We start from the raw sequence: 21,031 nt of genomic DNA on the forward strand, positions 1-21,031 counted from the left end.
CATAGAATATTGACCAAAAACGCTCATAAGCTTGAAATCAGAGTGTAGTCGTGGGGTCCACCCCTCCTCGTCGGAAAAGAAAGAAAGAAAAAAAAGAGGTTTCTAGAAGAAAATACTTCCCATCAGTACGGAGGAGCTTGCGGTGGGGTCGCCGCCTCCGCCTCCTCCTCCGCCTACTTTCCCGGAAAAATTGAGGCGTTGGATTATCATTCATATTGTTATTGAATGACTCACCGACACTTGGATTAAAGGCCTTATCTTCTCCCCATATCTATCTATTACGTCCAACCCCTTTTTTGCTGCCTTTTCCTTCTCTATCATTATTTCTAGAAATCTTAGTCTCATTCACATATTCCAATCAATTATCAAAATATCCTTCACTATATTCATTCCTATATTGTAGAGGGAGTGATTCTGTTCAGATCTCACTAAACTTCTATAATAATTAAATGGGTCAATTGTAAATATATGGGTAAAAAATTTCTATTGGAATAAGACATGTGGGTAAAGTAAACTAATATACATTTTTACATTTCAACCCAAATTAATTAATTAAGATTTTATTCATTAACCAATTGATTTTTTTGTTTCACTTTCTCCAGAAGAAAGCTTATAAACATTCATTTTCCGTTTAGATTTTTTACTTTGTTATGTACATTTATCCAATGTTTTAAAATTCTAGGCAAATTATGAATTTTCTTTCTTTTCTTTATAAATTTCGGTTAAGAATAATTCTAACTTTGTTCTTAGAAGTATGCAATTTCATTGACTTAATCAATATCGTTTTAATAAAAAGAATTTTAAAAAATGATAAATTACAAGTTGTTTCTAGAAAACATAACTACCTTTGAAAATAACAAAAAAACTTTGTTTAAGCAACAGGAAAATAAGAAGGTACACATGAAAATAAGAGTTTATAAAACAATTTGTGGTTGAATTGTTTTGAATGTATTCTTAATAAACATAGGTTTCAAAAGGGTCCACAAGTCTTTTGATTTTAGCTCAACCCCAAGATTTCAAAACTTGAGAAAGGGGCAGCCTCACATTTGTTTTTTTCTTTTAGAAGGGTAGCCATGGAAGTAAGGCACTCTTATTGATGTGGAAATTTTTGCCATAACATATCCAAAAGGCTGATCTCATTGGACAATTTTTCCACTTTGTTAATTTGGGTCTACAACCACAACTCATCTTAGACTTTATTGCTTCCTTTCAAATTTATATTAACATTTAAATATTCCTTCCTATATAAATCAATATTTAATGAATATCTTTCATATTCCGTATAAATATTCATAAACAAATATGAAAAAAAAATATAATCTCAGTTAGTTATAAATATATATATAAAATACTAATATGAAGATTTATATAGATTATTTAAGGAGAGAAAAAGGGTTGCTTGTTGATTTAAATATTTCTTAAAATAATTGTAATTCCCTACTAAAATTGAAAGATTGATATAATATCCTAACAAATAATAAATTATTATTTTTTCCAAACAGAAATCTAATCTATCAATTATTATTATATGGTGGAGATTTGAACCTTTGACTTATAAAAATGAAAGTTATGTCTATATTATTAACATTGTGTGTAAAATCAATCTTGACATATGACAACATACAAGATTTCAATCTCTAACATTTTGATCAATTTCTAATACTTGGGTGAAAAAACACATTTCAGCCGTGTTAGGAGATTATGATATTTATTTTAGTGACGGATTCAGAAAATTTATATAAGGGGCATTGAGCACTGTATAATAAATACATTAATTCTTTTTAAAAAATATATCAACGTTTTATTGATGTTCCAATAACCTTTTCTACATTTGTAGCAATAAATAAATACCGACAATTTTTAAATAATTTTTTTTTGTAATGGAAATATGTAAATTTTAAAATTGAATAAAAAAAAAGAAATATATATTTTTCATGAAATTTTATGAAAGTGAAAGTTTGGACCACTGACTTTGTTGCATTTTTTTCTTAAATATTTGTTAGATAACAAATGAGAGCTAGAAAATATAAGTTAGAGTTTTATCTTTTTTCTTTTTTAAAAAAATTATATTCGTTTTACGAAATCAAATTATCTTCCGTTTATGAAATATGATAAAAAAATTATTGATATTTGAAACAAAAACTATTTGGTTTTACGGGAGCACAACCAATATACCAAAATCAGATAGTTAAAGAAAATATTATTTAATATATAATGTAATACAACACTTTAAAATTAATATCAAAATACAAAAAACACACATGTCTGACCCCTTAATAAATCCGTTAATAAAGTCGGACCCCTTGATAAATCCGTCCCCCATTTATTGATGGTAGTGGTTCTGTTGTTCCATTTCCTTAATTAATAATAAAATGTAACACTCGTGACCTTAAATATTTGTAAGATCGAGGTCTAAAGTTAGCAAGTGTAACTTAATGAAAAATTCAAATCCCAAACTTGAAATGGGCCGTTGAAAATTAGAAAAGGCCCAATCAAACAATGGTAAGAAAACAAATGGGCTGAAAAGAGAGCCCAAATCATAAATAGAAATCCTCCACCCACCACCTCCTTATTTCTCTTACACATCATTATTAATGACATTACATTATGAGTGACACAAATAAATCAATGTCGTCTATAAATCCCAAATAATAATTTTAATGTTTGTAAAAATGATTTTCTATTAAATGAATAGTTAAAGAAAAGAAAAAGAAAAAAAGGGGAGGGTTTGTGGGGGAGCATAAAGCAATAATGAAAATGCCAGGTTGGTGATTAGCATCAGAATCCAATCAGCTACGCAATTCTCGGACAACTTTCTCCCTCCTTTGCTAGCTTGCATTCCTACCAAACACCCCAACCTTTACTTGTGGCACTTCCCTATTTTTATTTCCATTTCCATACTTTAAAAATAATAATCACAACCACTATACTAATCTAAATATTTTGACAATTAGATTGTACTACTGAGTTCATATAAGTTTCTGTTGTTTTCAATATAATTTATGTTTTTGGATAGCCATACCTTTGTTGGGGCTAATGGGTCACTTTCCACTTAAATAGTAGGTCAAGGCATGAGTGATATATTTCTATTACTTACAAAATTTGATTATATTTGTAAATTTTTTTGGTATGTGAATATGATGAATATATTTGGTAGGCAAGTGTATTTCAGGGCTTCTGTGTGTTGGAGAGTGTATGGGGCTATGAAGAGAAGGTGAGGCCCAAAAAGAATGTGTGGGCTTGGGAATGGTAGTGGTGGCCCATAAAAGGATCCCAAAATTCGAGCAATGTACACGTGGGCACGTGGAGGGGTTTGAGGAAATGAATTAAAAATAAAGAAGGGTGGGGGCCCAGAGGTATAGTTAGGTAAGACAAGAATGCTTCCTATGTGGAAGATGGTGACGTCAATAATAATATTGGAAAATTAGTAACAACCAATACCCAAGTTATGACTTTTTATTTCATGATGGCTTTTGCGTTTGAGCATTTGATTCTTTCCAAACTCCATCCATTAGGATTTATTATTATTAACAAAAAGAAAAAAACCCACTTGGTTTTCTTTTATTTATACTAATAATAATAGACATGAGGGGCAAAGATGTTAAGATTATTGTAATAAATAGCAAGCAATAAGATTTAATTAGTTTGGTGGTGAATAATGAAAAAGAATCAAAGTTGACGGTACATTGTGTAGGGTAAAAGTGGGATTTGATTTGACTGAATTTTAAATAATTGGAGTTCAACCTTCAATATAATACCTCAAATTAAACGTTTTGGAGTTTATTTCACCAAATAATACGTTTGGACTACAATTAAATTGATTGAAAAGGCAATTTGATTTAAAATATAAATCCAAATCTTTGGTTGGAATTTTCTATTCTTAAAAAGCATTCTCAATCAAACTGAAATTTCTAATTAATAATAAAAACAAACTGAACTTTTTTAAGAATAAAAAACCACAGGTAAAATCAACATATATGGTTTTGTAAACACAAGACGATTTGAGAGAAACTAGGGAAGATGAAAAGAGAAGGTGAAAGTAAGTTGAAGGAAAATTTAGAAAGGTTTGTTGAAATTAGGTACACTACAGTCCTACCAAACGTAAATTTAAACAGAGTGAGCTGTGAGTGACAGTGAATAAAAAGAAGAAAGGAAAAGAAGAACCCAAAAAGTGGTAAATTAAAGAAAGTAAAAGAGGTGTGTGTGTTTAATATAGTTGAGGTGACATTGATCGAAACATGGGGGCGGATTTTAAGAGCCAGCGGCGATGGCTGGGCGGAAAAAAGGCAGCCCAAGGGACCCATAAACCTCCCCGATTGGCTCATAAAACATGACACCATTTTCTGTTCACTTCAATTATTTTGCCCTTTTGCTTTTCTTTTTTTAAATTTTGCTTTGTACTAAAATGGCTTTTTTAAAAGCCAGAAAAGCACTTCCCTTTCCTTAAAGCCTCTCCACTATCTATTTTACTAAAATCCAATTCACCCAATATATATACTTAAACCAAATTGTGTATCAATTTAATGTCTTCTTTAAGAATTATACCACAAAAACAAAAAATTGAAGACAAAACCGCGTTTGACCTTTCTCAAATTCTTCTACCATTTGCCAGCCCTAGCCAATTTACTTCTTCTTCCACCCACAGCGTCCAACAAATCCCTTTGAACTTTTGTTTCTTCTTCTTCTTCTGTTTTGGGGTTGAATTTTGAATCCTTTTGTTTTTCGTTGTTCGATCTGATTTGGGTTTTCTTTGTTTTGCTTCCATGGCGGAGATCAAGTTAATCTTGGCTCGCCCGATTCAATTGGCTGACCAAGTTACCAAGGCGGCTGATGAGGCCACCAGTTGTAAGCAGGAGTGCGCCGACCTCAAGGGTAAGACGGAAAGGCTTGCTACTCTTCTCCGTCAGGCGGCTCGAGCGAGTTCCGATCTCTACGAGCGACCAGCGAATCGGATTATCAAAGAAACTGAACAAGCTTTAGATAAAGCTTTATTGCTGGTGCTTAAATGCAGCGGCAATGGCCTTATGAAGCGTGTTTTTACAATCATCCCTGCTGCTGCCTTCCGAAAATCATTCTCCCAACTCGAGAATTCCATCGGTGATGTCTCGTGGTTGCTTCGAGTTTCCGCTTCTGCTGAGGGTCGTGGCGATGAGTATTTGGGTCTTCCTCCAATCGCCGCTAATGAACCCATTCTAGGTCTTATCTGGGAACAGATTGCTATTCTCTCAACTGGGTCGCCGGAAGATCGAACTGACGCGGCGGCGTCGTTGGTTTCTTTGGCGAAAGACAGTGACAGATATGGGAAACGGATAATCGAAGAAGGCGGCGTTGGGGCGTTGTTGAAGTTGCTGAAAGAAGGTAAGGTTGAAGGTCAAGAAAACGCTGCAAATGCAATTAGGCTTTTGGGGCGCGACCCTGAGAATGTTGAAGCCATGATTCAGGCTGGTGTCTGCCAGGTGTTTGCGAAAATTCTCAAAGAAGGTCCGATGAAAGTTCAGGCCGTGGTTGCTTGGGCTATATCAGAACTCGTTTCTAGTTACCCAAAATGTCAAGATCTCTTTGAACAACACTATATTATCCGTTCCCTTGTGAGCCATCTTGCGTTTGAGACTGTTCAAGAACATAGCAAATACAATATCACTGTCAATAAAGCCACCTCGATCCATGCTTTGGTATTGGCGAATAACGCCAAAACGAATAATGTTTATAAAGCTGCGGATGATGATGATCGACAGCTTCATAGTCGGATTCTTCATCCAATGGGAAATCGAACCCCAAATCAGATGCACGCTGTGGTTACCAACAGTATGAACATGCTCTCTGGTGGGGCAGTGCCGTCTACAACAGCAACTCCACAGCCAAGCCACATGGAAGGCCACAGCCTTAGCAGCAATGGAAAGCATATCATTCCACATCATTCCCCTTACCTTCACCATGCTCATTCCGGCCCCAGCACGAAGGGCAGGGAACTCGAGGACCCAGCAACGAAAACCAAGATGAAAGCAATGGCAGCTAGAGCCCTTTGGCAGCTTGCCAAAGGGAATTTGACAATCTGCCGTAGTATTACAGAATCCAGAGCGTTGTTGTGTTTTGCAGTTTTACTCGAGAAGGGGGAACAGGAAGTGCGGCATAACTCTGCAATGGCATTGATGGAGATCACTGCCATGGCTGAGCACGATCCTGAATTGAGACGATCTGCTTTTAAGCCGACGTCCCCCGCTTGCAGAGCAGTTGTGGAACAGTTGCTGAAGATCATCGAAAAAGAAGATGCAGATCTTCTCATCCCGTGTGTCAAATCCATTGGACATTTGGCGAGGACGTTCCGCGCGACTGAGAAGAGAATGATCACCCCATTAGTGCAGCTTCTTGACGAAAGAGAGGCCGAGGTCTCAAAGGAGGCTTGCATTGCTCTCACCAAATTTGCCTGCACAGATAACTTCCTCCACATCAATCACTGCGAGGAAATTATAGCTGCAGGAGGAGCAAAACACTTAGTCCAGCTAGTGTACTTTGGGGAACAAAGTGTTAAACTTGATGCAGTAACTCTATTATGTTACATTGCCCTGCATTTGCCAGATAGAGAGGAGCTTGCTCGGGCAGAGACGCTTCCCGTGATCGAATGGGCGTCAAAACAATCTCAATTGACGCAGGACGAAGCACACGAAAGACTATTACATGAGGCCGCGAATAAGCTAGAGCTGTTTCAATCTAGAGGTCCAAGAGGAGGATACCATTGACAGGCAAGGTTTCTAATTTCTTCCGTGAGTTGAAATTTTTTCCATTTTTACACATTATTTTCGTTCGACTGTATGTATTAGATTCATTTTCCATCCACAATTGTTCAAAAAGTAATGTAATAATTAGTGAAAGTTGGTTGTTTGCTTCTTTGTATCCTTCATCTGCCTGTCATGGAGACAAAATTTACAGGTTCCTCCATGGTTTGATTTCAAATGATCACATACCCTCTTTTTTTCATTTTCTTCTTGTCTCTTTTCCATCTTGTTTATAATAGAATTTAGATTGGATCATTGGACAGCTGCATCAGCGTGCTGAAAGGATGCAGCTGTCCAACGTAATAAATCACATTCGGTCTGAAAATGATTTTAACGAATCGAACCTCACCTGAAAGTGAAAAAACATCCTTTTCCCTTTCTAAAAATTCATCACCGCCGTTCAATTTTGAAAGCTAATATGAAATGCTTCCAAACTCTTTACTTTGATTTGGTCGTCCAAATCCCCTGCTTGCCTTGTCTTGTACTATCCATCACACACCACATAATAAGTGGAGATTTGAATTATTAATCCTTTGGACGATATTTATGTGTATTATTCACCCAGTCATATTCAGTTGACTTTAGGTGAGTTATTAGTCTATTATTTATTCACTTAGCTATGCTAATTTAGTTCCAGTACGGATGAACATTCACATACGTTTCTATAATTTAATCAAACGTCACTTTTTTTTTCCCTCTTAATTATAAGCCATTGTCACTTTGGTTTTCACATATGTGACAATGAACTAGTGTTTTTCATTTATATTACATTTTACAAATAGGAACCTAAAATAGCAATTTGATCCAAGATAAATATGACAATTGCTTTTCTAAACTAGTGATTTAACCAAGTAAAATATAATGACAACCTCTTTCTTGCAAAACAATCATTTCAATAAAGCTTCATCACTATTAAATTCATATCATCACTTTATTAACTTTATCTACTTTGGATGTACATGACAAGTAATTATTGTTAGTTGCCTTTTGTCAATTTGTTTCTTTTATTTTCATCACTCTTTTTAAACAAAAGCCAATACTCCCCAGACACACACATATATACACATAATTTTAATTTTATTCATACTTAATTTTGAAGTATTCATAAGGAGAACCAATCTCCTCATTAAGTTTATTGTTAGTTATTAATTTACATTAAAAGATGTTCTGAAACATAATAAAATTGTCGAAATTATTATAGCGAAAGTTTATTTTTTATGTGTTGATCGTCATAGACCCAAATTTAATTATTTTCATTTTAGGATTTTGGAGCTTTTCTAATTATATTTATCTCTTATCCAATTATATTTTTGAAAAGTAAAATAAAAAGTAAGTCTTACTAGGTCTAAGTGAATTAATGAAAAGGAAGTCTTACTAAGTCGAGTCAATTAACGTGTAGCAATCTCATTTGACCACATATATTATACAAGAGTTGGTATGTTCACATAAAAGGATATTATTGAGGAAAGTTGGAGCCCGAAAAGGGGTATATAACCCCACCATCACCAATAATAATAAATGGAAGACAAAGAAACAAAGTCATGTGGTATGATTTGAAGCCAAAATTTGGCTAAGACATTATGGTCCCTTCATATTTCACTGTGTTTGGGTGTTTTTTCCAACTGTACTTTTAAGATTGGTAAAGGGCATTTTGAGGAAGCTTTCATCTACCAAAAATTTAATATTTCAGTTCATTCTTTAATCATAATGCACGTCCTTTTGTGTAATGAGCAAAGGTGAGAGTGTGAGATTTCCTTATCTCTATACAACAACTCAATCACTTTTCTTAGTGTCACTGTACAAATTTGACTACAACTATGAGAAGACAATCATTTACAATACTCTTCCGTTGTTTTTCTTGTAGAAAAAACAAAGATGATATCTATTGAGTTGCTATAACTAAATTCAAAACCAAATTAGTTCAAAAATTAATACTCTCAAACTAAATTAAATTAAAGTTGTATCTAACACAGCCAATACATATATTTTAATATTTTGAACATCAAATAATAATAATAGTTACGTTACATCACATCTTGGATATGGTAGATTCAATATAGTACCATTCCAAATTTCATTACAACCTTTGGGGTAGACCTATGATAAAAGATGAATATGAATTTTATAATTGTGAACCCTTGTCTTTGTCAGGCTTAGCCCCCACTTCACATATAATAGAAGCAATAATTTTTGGAGATCACTTGTCCTCTCTTTGGAGCTTCACATTTATAGGAAACAAGTGTGTATTTAAATTATATATATTTGAAAGTGAAAGAAGAGCAAATCCTATGGAATTGATTTAGTTGTTATTGGCATTGCACACAAGAATTTTCCTTCTTCTATTTTTCTTTTTCCAACATCCAATTCTTCCTACATTTGACCCCATATTTCCTATCTTTCAATTTTACATGTGGAAATTTCTGATTGTAAACTCGGTATAATTCAATTGATTAAGATATCGATTATCCTCTTTTAGAAGTAAAATATTTAATATACTGAATCTAATTTTTATATGTACAAACATCACCCCTTGATATAAGAATAGCAGGCCTAGGGCCAACCGAACGTTTCGTAAAATGGGCTACAACTGGCCCCATCTTAAACTTGACGAGCTGGGCTTCAGTTTTGGCTCAATCTGTTCATGAGGCCTGTAATTGGGCCATCATGTGGTGCCATTGGCAAGCTTTGTTACCCGTTGGTTGTACAATTTGATCATATACTTTTGAAAATTTTAAGCACCGATCTAGCGAGGACGAAGCACAGTAATTGAAACTTCATTGACTGATGGCTCAAGAGATGTGCTTTTCATGTGACCATCATTGGGTTTTACCACATTGTTAGCTTCTTCAATATTACTGTGCATAAAGAACGCCGGTTCCGAGGGCACAGAAAGAGTGAAAGAGGAACTATTAAGCATCAAAACCACAGAAGCCATTGTCGGTCGATCTACAGCATTTTCTTGAACACATAATAGTCCGATATGAATGCATCTCATCATTTCAAAAGTAGAACCATCTTTTAGTTTTGGATCTATCACGTTTACCGGTATTCCTGCCTTCCAGTTTTTCCATGCCTGAAAAATTAAAAACGTTAATTTTAGTACTTGAAGTACTATACAATTTGATTTTTATATAACACCGAAAGATTGTTGTTTAGAATTGGTATATATAATCACAAAGCTGGTGAGATCTTCCACTTTTTTTCCATTGCGAAAACAAATATTTTTCTGGCCAAAACTAAATACGTCTGATTTCACTGAAAATTGTCCATCCAATGCATACTCTGGAGCCATATATCCGCTGAATATTTATGGAGGTATTTTTAAAAATAATAAAATAAATTAAAATATTTAACCCGCTATATAGAATCTTGTATTATGTAAGAATATAAATGTTAATAAAATCTGAATTTTTCTACTATTAAACTACTTACAAATATTAAATATTACTTAATTTTTTTTATAGATACCTTATAAAAACGATAAAGTAATAAGACTATGGGAACTCGAACCAAGTGGCTCTCTTAAATCTGCCGGTGATTATAAGTATTTATAAATAATGGGATAAAAGCTAAAATTTTATTATATTTTGTTTAAAATGTGATGACAAAGCTGGAGTTTGTGTTGGAGGCAAAGATGGAAAGGGAACATTATCAGGCGACGGTGCGATGGGAGATGGAAGTATGGCGGCATAAATAGGAACAATCTCATAGTTGAGTTGGCAACTACCTGCCATGAATCTAGCCCCTAAACTTGCATTACAACAAGAAGGAAGAATAGATTGAAGCCGGATGAGGCATTTATCACAATCCAACGAACTCAAATCATGAAAACAATCAAGCAGCCCATATATGTCTATGTTACTGTTTGGGACCTTTTTTACTCCATATTCAGACTTGAGAGTTGGAGTCCCTGTTTCAGTTAGCTTTTGTCTCAAACCATTCAACAACTCCCCAACTGCCTGATTAAACTCAATCGGGTCTGAGGCTTTTCCAGTGTTGAAATAAAGTATCCTGGCAGAAGTATCTCCTACGCCTTGAATAGTTTTGTTTGAGTAAAGAATTTGACAATCATGGTACCACCCTGCTGCTTCCATTTGGTTAGGACATGTTTGAGAAATCACATGGGCTGCGTTTTTCACACAAATTGTACAATTTGCCGGTGGAACAGGGCCCCGGCAGAGCGCCATTGCAGTGACTCAGTTTGGTTCTTCTCCTTCGATGGCATAGAAACCTTTGTCGACCTGGGAATTGGTGGAGATGGATGCAAGAACAGTGTCTAGATTTTTCTTGAATGGACTGGTGTTGGTGTAGTTGCCTACGTTGGAACAATTGTGATGGAAAAACTGTGGTTGGCTAACTGTGGTGGTGACTATCAATAACAATGTCTCTAACAAAATGAAAAGCAGTTTAAAACTCCAATTGGGGCGATCCATCTGTTGCTAAAAGGCTAAACCTACTTGAACTTCGTCTCTCAAATCTCTCTTTAATGTGTGGTTTGTGTAAACATACATAATAATAAGGATGATGATGGAGGAAAATTAACGTTAGTTGTGTTGACTTTGAATAGTTGATCAATCAAAAGTAATCTCAAGTCTTCTCTTATGCGTTATATTATTCCATTGTAAAACTCTAACACGGAAACTCATTTAGGATAAATATCAATATTATTTGTGTCACACCGTCCAATTCAAATTAATATTTTTCAAAAGCTTTATATATATAAATGTCAAATCTATGTAAGGAAAGATGATAAAAGTCTATGAACTAATAATGTAAAATTACAATGGTTTTTGTGATTTGGTGTTCGGGGCTAGCTACTCGCCACAGAGTTGGCGGTAATCAATGAAGTTGTTCGATAATGGTATAGTGGCAAAGTTGGGTGGTAACTACACAATGGCCCGAACAGGTTGTAAGAAAAAAATAGTGAAAATGTTTGGTTTATATTTTATTCTTGCAATTTGTTTCTCTTTTCCGCCCACCATTATAGAATTTTTTGATTCATTATATACCTAAGGTAAATGTCTAAGTTAGTAAGTTTGGTTTAGATAGAAGAAAAAGGTTGAGTTAAAAGATAGAATAGTATTTATTACTCTGAGTTGGGTTTACAGCGGAAAAAGTTGGAGGTTAAACTGCGGTGTTAGAGGGATTAAAATTTTTGTATATTCATACAAACAGAAGAAAGCAAAGTTAAAGCAGAGAGAAGAATATATAGTGCATGTGGTGAAATATACTCATAAGGCAGAATTTCACCATCTGCACATGTCACCAACTCACCAACTCTTCTAAATGGAATATACCATAATTCTACTTTTATTTTTTCTTCTCTCTACGTACTTATTATATATACACATAACAAGCCAGTGGTTAGTTTTTTTTTTTTTTCCTTTTTAAAGAAAAACTCTCTCATGAATATATATTGAATACAATATCACAATATAAGAATTTATTAATTTACTTTTAACTCAAATAGAAACGAATTAAGTATTTTATATTTTATGATTTAAACTTCTAATATTATATATAATTGATTGATTGATTGATTTTGATGAGAATGTAAGTTTTATTTATTGTAAATTTTTTAATGGAATAATGAATATGAATCTTGGCTTCTTTTAAACTGCCCCTAACAGAACAATAGCGTTTGGAGTCACTTTTGAAGTTCATTTGAAGCTCAGTTGCTTCACATTTGGCTATGGCTTCCATTCATTTCTTCTTCTTATCATTCTCTCTCTTCTTCCACTCTCTCTCTCATTCTGCAACCATCACACTCCAAAACAACTGCACTCACACCATTTGGCCTGCCATTTTATCCGGCGCCGGAACCGCCCCTCTCTCCACCACTGGCTTCTCCCTCCTCCCCTCTGCCTCCTCCCTCCTCTCCGTCCCCACCTCTTGGTCCGGCCGCATTTGGGCTCGAACCTACTGCTCCACCGATCCCTCCTCCGGCCGCTTCTCCTGCGCGACCGCCGACTGCGGCTCCGGCTCCGTAGAATGCGGTGGGGCCTGCGCTGCCCCACCCGCCACACTCGCCGAATTCACCCTTAACGGAGGGGGCGGCTTCGATTTCTACGACGTCAGCCTCGTCGACGGGTTCAACATCGCGATGCAGATTGTAGCGGTGGGTGGAAAATCCGGCAACTGTACGACGACGGGTTGCATTGAGGATTTGAACGGAGAATGTCCGGGGGAGCTGCGGGTGGTGATGAGTGGGGGGAACCGGAGCGTGGCGTGTAAAAGCGGGTGTGTGGCGTTTGGGAAAGCGGAATATTGTTGCAGTGGGGTTTATGCAAATCCGAACACATGTAAGCCCAGTAATTACTCCAAATATTTCAAGAACAACTGCCCGTTGGCTTACAGTTACGCTTTTGATGACGGTACCAGCACTTTCACATGCGTCTCAGCTAATTATGTCATTACTTTTTGCCCTTCCTCTTTCCCAAGGTACCTCCTGCCTCCTCCTTCGTTTTTCACTCATTATATAATTACCAAATTATTATTTTTGGGTTTAATCACTCACCTAATCCATCCATCCAACCCCTTTAAAACATACTAATTGTAATTTGAACTTTAAAACAAGCATGGTACCTTATAAAATTAAACCACAAAAACGGGGTTGGGATTAAATGAAGTATAAAGATGAAGAAAAGGTTAGCTTAATGTTTTTTTTATATTTAGCTTTGCTTATTTATTAATAAAATTAAGTCAAATGGACAATGGTGATGTATTTTACTTTCGACCAATATTTTATTGTGAAGGGGGCGATGAAGTTTTTTAATTTGCAAGATATAAAGATGATAATATGAAAATTGACATCTCAACCAATGAAAAGAAAAGTACTAAAAAATAAATTCCAAATATTTATGCATTAATCTAATTTCAGATTTTTTTTTGGGTTCAGTTTGAAGGAATCTAGTGAACCACAACCACAAGCGGCTAACATTTCAGGTTGCCGGCGTCGCATTGCTACGTCGTCCTTAGCTATTTTCACCGCGGTGTGGGCGGCCGTGGCATCTTTTTCTTCTCTGCCAAAATTATCATTGAATATTTAAGTGGCTAAATATAACCAATAATTTCTTATATTTTAAAGTAATTTTCAATTATTTAATTTTTTATTTTACGTAGTACAAATCCTGTGAAAACTCGTTATCATAATTTTGTGCCGCCAAATGATGGTTTTATTAACATATTTTAACACATAATTAACAAAAGAAAATTGGAACATAAAACCAAATGAGTTAACTTCTTTTAGATTTCAATATAAGAAAAGATTTGAGTGCATCTTTATATCTCCAAATTAAATCTACATTGCTAAAAAAAGATGACCAAATCTACAAATTGTAATAAGTAGAGTTATTAAATTAAAGCTTTTTGTATATTGTTTTTTTCTTATTTCTTTACAACTACTCAATATTCTTCAAATTGCGTGTAATTTTTCCAAATCTAATATACGTTATACATATAAAATATCACAATCTTACAATGAAAATATATTTGTGTAAACTATTACGTTCATTATTTCATTACGACTCTTTTAGATCAATATAGCTATTCACAAACAAATAGCATATCATTTTAACGTGTGATTGTCTTCCAAACCCATCGAATGAAACTACACTAACACAAGTGTTATAGGCTAATAATAAAACACTGATATAATATGTACACCAATTTATGTTAGCATATTTTTCGGAATTATCTAAGTGAGAACTTTTAATATATTAAAAGATTGAAATCAAATTGAAAGTTAACTAAAATAATAGTTTTGAAATTATTTTATTTATTGTTAGAGTATAAATTAATCCCGTTGATCTCTCTTTAGCTTTTGTAATAGTTTAGGGGTTATCGAGTGGGCCCAGCCCAAATTATTTATTGGGCCATATGATGACATATTTGGGCGGCTACAACTTGCACTGTGGCCCATTTATTTTGCATTGCTCAGTCAGCTTTCAGCTACTTCTGTTTTTGCATACTTTACTCTTTCTTAAGGTTAGCATGAGTACGACATGTCGGATGTGGACACAAATCATTTGTATAATATAACATGCTTCCAAATGCACATATAAATATTTTTATTTGCTTTTTTAGTTTCCCTAATTTAAATACCAACAAATTTCGTAACAATTAATGAAGGATTTTTCTCTTGTATGAAATTTCGATATTAACATTCCAAGTTATGAAAAACGAAAAGAAAAATATTCATCATACATAGTGTAGGCTCGTAAAGACATCGTAGAATCATATGGGAAGAGTTATTCTAAAATTAATGCCCATCAAACAGTATTTTTCAATAATACTTACATTAGACAATATTTTTGAACATGAAAAGTATTGGCGTCTATAAAAATGATTATGGTATTTATCTTCTATTCGAAGTTACTTAATAAATTAGTAGTGAGGAAATTAGAATATAACAAAATATATATATATATATATATATATATATATATATATATATATATATAAAAATGTTAAGAGGTTGAGAGTTGAGAATAGCACACCTTAGTTGCAACTTGAGGTAACATTTCTCAAGATAACAATTAATAAGATGATTGAGAATGATGTTATATATATATATATATTTAATGTTCTCTTCTTTATTTATTTATTTTATTAGAGAGATGAGATAAGGAGAATTATTTATTTGATTAAATCAAATAGTTTGAACATGCATGTTGGAGTATCTTTTGGCTTGCATGCAATGTCCTTTTACTTGTAAATTATATTCTAATATATTTTCTTATGTGTTGTTGGACAATCATTTGGTATTCTATTTTAAGACTAAAAATATAGTTTTAGATTTTTTTTTGTTTTAAAATATAATTATCGTATAGATACAAAGTTAGAAATCGGAAAAAAAAAAAAAAGACGTATGTTTAATTAATTTAATTCTTTTAATAAAACAAAGTTAAAGAACCAATAGAATTAGAGTCTTATTTAATTTTTGTTAATTGAAAATTTCTTCAAAGTATTTTAAACATGAAATAAATCCTTATTATTACTGTTTTTGTTATTATTTTGGGGGAATCTATGAGAAAAAAAGGTATTACTTTCACTAACATTAAGCAAAAAGAAACAATGATAAATAAATAAATCAATTTTTTAAAACGCTATAATACAGTTACTTATCATGAATTATTTACAAAAAATAATTCATTTTCAAATGAAAGAAACTTTAAATATACTCACAAAATTAGCTAATAGAGAATATAAAATTGTATGTTCACATGGCATAAAACAGAACAAATATTATGGACCATATTTTATATTTACTCTATTATTATCATGTTAGGTGAACTAATATCATGCAGACAAGTTAACATGTCTCAATTCTGGCTATACAAATTCTATTCAATACATTGAATGTGTAATCAAAATTTTAAAAACCTAAATATCAATCAAAACATTTTCTCGATCAAAATATTAAATATGCAAACCCTAGCATTCGTATATAGAGAAAGAAAAAAGAAAAAAAGCAAGGTTTCAAAAGTGTAATTGAAATATTTTGTAGTTTACCGATTAAATAAACAGAACTTTACCATATAAAATTATTGTACCATAAATACTAAATTCTATTAGGTATTATGTTATAATTTTTTTTTCAAGGAGAAACTTACGACTTACCCTAAATTTCAGAAATCTCACAAAATAAATAAGATTAATGAAACATTGTTATGGATGAAATAGACATAAATCACAAAAGTGTGTATTAAACTTAAAGAAAGAATTAGCTTTGGGTGGATGATGAGAGCGGGAGAGAGCACATGAGACGGCGCTAAAAACGCCTTTGAGGCACCCACCCACCCACGTGGGTGCCATGTTGAATGGTGCGCAGGCAGTCGAGGTTTCTTTGCGGCATTTTGTCGAATAGATATTCGACGCTTTTTGGGTAAATTTGGTAAAAATGAGAATGGAAAAACAAAAAGAAAAAAAAAAAAAAGGCAAAGCAATGGGATTGGGAAATTGGCAGTCGAGTAGTAGGGCATCGTGCGTGGTACTGGTAGGAGGAAATGCAATTAGTGTCTTTTATACACAAAATGAAAAGTAGACTTATAATTTATAATTTGATCAAAGAATTTGGGTTTGCGTGCAAAAAGACCACTAAGTGGTTGTAAAAACTTGAATGAAAACAAATTCAATACATGAGGAAAACTTGGAAATGTTCAACTGTGCTATAAAATAACCAAACTAAATTATGTTGAATTAACCCTAAATTACAAGTTTACTTTCTAAAATTTTAATCAATACACCATCATAAAAAAAAATGTTAACTAAGCCAACAACATTCCACTTGTATGAAATCTTTGAATTGAAATTTAAAAAAAATATGTAAAATGAACGATATCATATCATCACAAAATATATATACAAAGAGATAATTCATAATCCTAACCATCACATACACTTGAAACTGACAGTGGAAACAAAGAGGACAAAAACAAAAAAAGTGCTCCAAAGTTCAAGTTGTGTAGAGTGTTTGTTGAATAACATCAAATCGAGTTAGAGAAAGAAGAAGAAAAAAGGATGGTTTAACAACAACGGCCACTTGCCACCTTTGAGGCCTCAAAATTTGATATATCATTCCCTAACTTTTGGTATCTGTCAAGCTGGATTGTTGCTGTAAATTACAATAACCCAACCGAACAGAAGATGGCAAATTGGCAATGGCACAAAAAAGTAGAACCCTCTTTTATAAATGTCTTCTTTTATTCAATTCTAATTTATCTTTTGAGAAAAAAAAAAGAAAGTGAAAAACAACATCGTACGTTGAATTGATTTGAAGATTTTATGTTCTTTTCGTTTAACAAATCACACTCTCTTTTTTCCAACTTACATGAACGTTCCATTTTTAAAGTATCATCACATTATCATATCATATCACTTATTTTTAATCTTAAATCTTTTAATTTATGTATTATCAATATCTATTCATTTCACCACTTGATATTGATTTGATTTGACGATGAAGAAAAAAGTTGAAAGTCTTACCAAACTCAAGATTTAAGGATCACAAATTCAGTTTTTTTTTTTTTATATTGAATTAAGAATTTCAAACATAATTTTTACCTAGTGCATAAAACAAATTAAGAATTTTGAACACTTTTTGTTTTACAACGATGTCAATAAAAAAACTCACATGCTTGTCTTGTAATTTTTAAAATTAAATGTGTAACACAAAACTCAATTCCTTTGTAATGATTCAAGTGAAAGCTATACAAACTTAAGTTTAATGGATTATTTCATCTCCAAAGATACATTCTTTTAATTATTAGATTAATTTATATGATATTGACAAATTATAACTACTTAATGAACTTTATATTATATAATCCATTTCTTACCAGATAAGGATTAACAGAAATAAATTCCCAGTAAAAAAATGGACTCAGAGATCAACTTAACCTGGGCATATAATTTTTTGGTTTACTAAGTAAATAATGAAATCCAAGTGAAGAAAAAAATGCATTATTGATATAAATACAAAAATGCATCTTTATAAAAAAAAGAATGAGAAACCCAAAAATAATACTGTCACAAGAATTTTAATTCCCAATTGTTCAAAAAAAGAAAAATGCGTAAAGAAAACATTGGTTTTAAACTTATAATTATGTTGATTTTGCCACAACCAACATAATTCAAATATGAGTGTATTAATTTTGAAATCAAAGATTCAATTTTTCTAGCTTGACTTTAAGATACATATTTAGGGTTTTTTTTTCCTCTCTTTTAAGAAAATTAAATGATAGAATTTTTTTTATGTCTCATGATCAGTCCACCTTATTTTTTTCTTTCTTTTTACTCTTGGTAGTTTTAGATAATTTTAATTAGCTTTAACTAAGCATTATTTGTAATCAATCAATGTGGCCAAAAGACCATATCCATCAACTTGCACAAATTTTACACTATCAAATCCATGGTCAAAGATTGAATGGATGTTATTGTAAAGATGTAGGTTTGAAATAATTGTATTAAAAATATTTGAATTTAAACCAATAAATTTTGTATATACACTCATCTCTTCCTCTGTTCAGGAAAAAAAAAAAAAACTTAGATATGTTTTCTTTCTATTTTCTTTTATGAATTTGTGTATAACCAACACATCAGAACACATTCATAAGTATAAGTATAAACTCACTTTTTTTTTTTGTTTAAACCACAAGTAGGGTTTGAGAATAATTGAACTTCTAACTCTAAAAATATGAACAGCGTTGAGTTTTGTTCACCAAATCGATGGATATAGAGAAAAAGTTGTATCTTAAAAGGTACTTTGAATTGAGGGGAAAAAAGAAAGGAAAAAAGAAAAAAAAGGAAAGTAGAAAGAAGAGATATTATCTGTTAGGGAAACTTTACACGCCAACGCCATAAATGTAGAATGGATATCATAAAACATTATTATTGTAATGAAGATGAAAGAGTGAAGGGAGAGCCCTTACCCCTACCCTACCTTCCACGTACATCATCTAATGGGTTCATGAAGTATACTTAAGTGTCGGCAAATCCCTTAGAAAACAAAAGAAAATATCAATAGAACTCTTTTCAATTCAACAGTCATATATATATATATATATCGAGTTTTTCATATATTATACCGTCTCTTGAATGCTGAACCAATTAAATGGTTAGTAACACTCATTAGTTATGTGTTCAAGAAATTGTGAAGTGTAATTAGTTGAAATCTGTATGCATGTATTATGGTTGAGGTTGATTAAAAACAGGGTACGTATGATTTAAACAAAATGAAATCTGAGATGAGTAGAAATTATGTCGAAAGGGATGAAGAAGAAGTAAGAAAAGAGAGGGAGAGGGAGATGGAATTTAAGAGAGATATAAAGAAAAATGAGGGCGTTGACGGCGGAGGCTGCGGTTATTAAAAGCTTCGGCCGCCTGCTATTCCCCTTATCGCTCATTTCTCTTACGCCATTCCCATCAATTATGTAGCCCCCACTTTTCTTTCTTTCTTTCTCATAATTCTTCCGATATGGTAAAAACTAATCTTAAAACTACTTCCACCACCACCAAAAATAAATAAATTGTATCACACAACAAAACAAAATATAGAAAAGCTCACTCATGTCACTTTTTTTTTTTTTCTTTTATATCATGAATATTAGAAGATAACTATTTTTGTAAATTTAAATTTTTTTTGTAAATTTAAAAAATGTTGTGTGATAGACTCTATTATCATATGTTTGTTTTGCTATCAACTTTTTTAAAAAAATTACTTCAAATTTATTTCAATTCTAAAATTGAACTATTAAATTTATATAATTATATACATTATATTAATTATATAAGTTTAAGAATTCAATTTTTATAAAAAAAGGTTTAAAATTTGAGAGTTGGATTTTAATACTTACTCAATTATTATTTTATTTTTTTTAATTTCAAAATTGTCAATTTATGCTAATTCACTCAATTTGATTTTTTTTTTTTTTTTTTTTTTTTTTTTTTTTTTGTAAATTTGCTAATTTGAATTTGAGATGGCTAATATACAAACTAATAATTTGAATAAGTCAGTTAAATTTCACAAAATTGTATCTTCAATGTTGTTTTTTTTTAAAAAAAAACTTACCAGCTTTGTATGATTTATGTGTTTAATTGTAGCTGCAACGTTGTTTTTCTTTAAAAGGAATGCACTATTTGCACATTAGTTTAATAAAAGAGAGACCTATAATACGAACAAATCACTTATAAATACAATGAATTGAAGGGAATTTTAGAAAGAGTAATAATAACGAATAGACTAAATGAGTATTGTGTATACGAGGAGATACATGCACTTTAGACCTATTTAATCTCATGTTTAGAAAAGAATCAAACATGTCAAAGTGAGTATAGTGAACTAACGTTCGAATGTTTTAGCTATCAAGAGATTTATAATGCGCGATTAAATAGTAAGATACCTATTAGAATCAATAAAAGTTATTGTTGGACCATCCACTCTACAACGGTTGAAAAAAATTGTACTGTAAGAATATCCAATTTGTGTACTAAAATGAACTGAGTGGTTTTTTAAACCATTATCGTTGATGAGTATACGTATAAATTTTATACATATATATTAACGATGCATTACTATTGTTAAGATAAATAAAAGTATGTATATTTTTTTTCGTCTAATAGGTATGAGAGATGGGTAGAAGTTTTAATATCCTCTCAACCATAAATTGATGTTATTACGTGGAACTATGCTTATTTGAGCGAGTGAATATATCACACAAACAAAAATTAGACTCAATTATAATAAAAATTGGAAAGGG

The 21,031-nt window shown here is 32.3% G+C and overlaps 3 protein-coding genes across 3 annotated transcripts; 2 read left to right on the forward strand and 1 right to left on the reverse strand.

The window, feature by feature from the left end:
* The first annotated feature begins 4,415 nt into the window (after positions 1-4,415).
* On the forward strand, positions 4,416-6,975 carry LOC101221744. The gene has a single exon (XM_004134810.3). It carries the CDS (start codon positions 4,764-4,766, stop codon positions 6,735-6,737), a length of 1,974 nt encoding a protein of 657 aa, XP_004134858.1. The 5' UTR covers positions 4,416-4,763; the 3' UTR covers positions 6,738-6,975.
* A 2,541-nt stretch (positions 6,976-9,516) lies between these two features.
* Positions 9,517-10,960, reverse strand: LOC101222772 (cysteine-rich receptor-like protein kinase 26). The gene is made up of 2 exons (XM_004134980.1): positions 10,421-10,960; positions 9,517-9,846 (listed from the first exon to the last, which is right to left on the reverse strand). The coding sequence occupies exons 1-2, from the start codon at positions 10,958-10,960 to the stop codon at positions 9,517-9,519; spliced, it is 870 nt and encodes a 289-aa protein (XP_004135028.1).
* A 1,436-nt stretch (positions 10,961-12,396) lies between these two features.
* Positions 12,397-13,873, forward strand: LOC101222533 (thaumatin-like protein 1). Its single transcript, XM_004134979.3, has 2 exons — positions 12,397-13,214; positions 13,672-13,873. The coding sequence occupies exons 1-2, from the start codon at positions 12,466-12,468 to the stop codon at positions 13,820-13,822; spliced, it is 900 nt and encodes a 299-aa protein (XP_004135027.1). The 5' UTR covers positions 12,397-12,465; the 3' UTR covers positions 13,823-13,873.
* Positions 13,874-21,031: the final 7,158 nt, after the last annotated feature.

The sequence above is a fragment of the Cucumis sativus genome, chromosome 6, assembly GCF_000004075.3.
Source record: "Cucumis sativus cultivar 9930 chromosome 6, Cucumber_9930_V3, whole genome shotgun sequence".
In the NCBI taxonomy this organism is placed as follows: domain Eukaryota; kingdom Viridiplantae; phylum Streptophyta; class Magnoliopsida; order Cucurbitales; family Cucurbitaceae; genus Cucumis; species Cucumis sativus.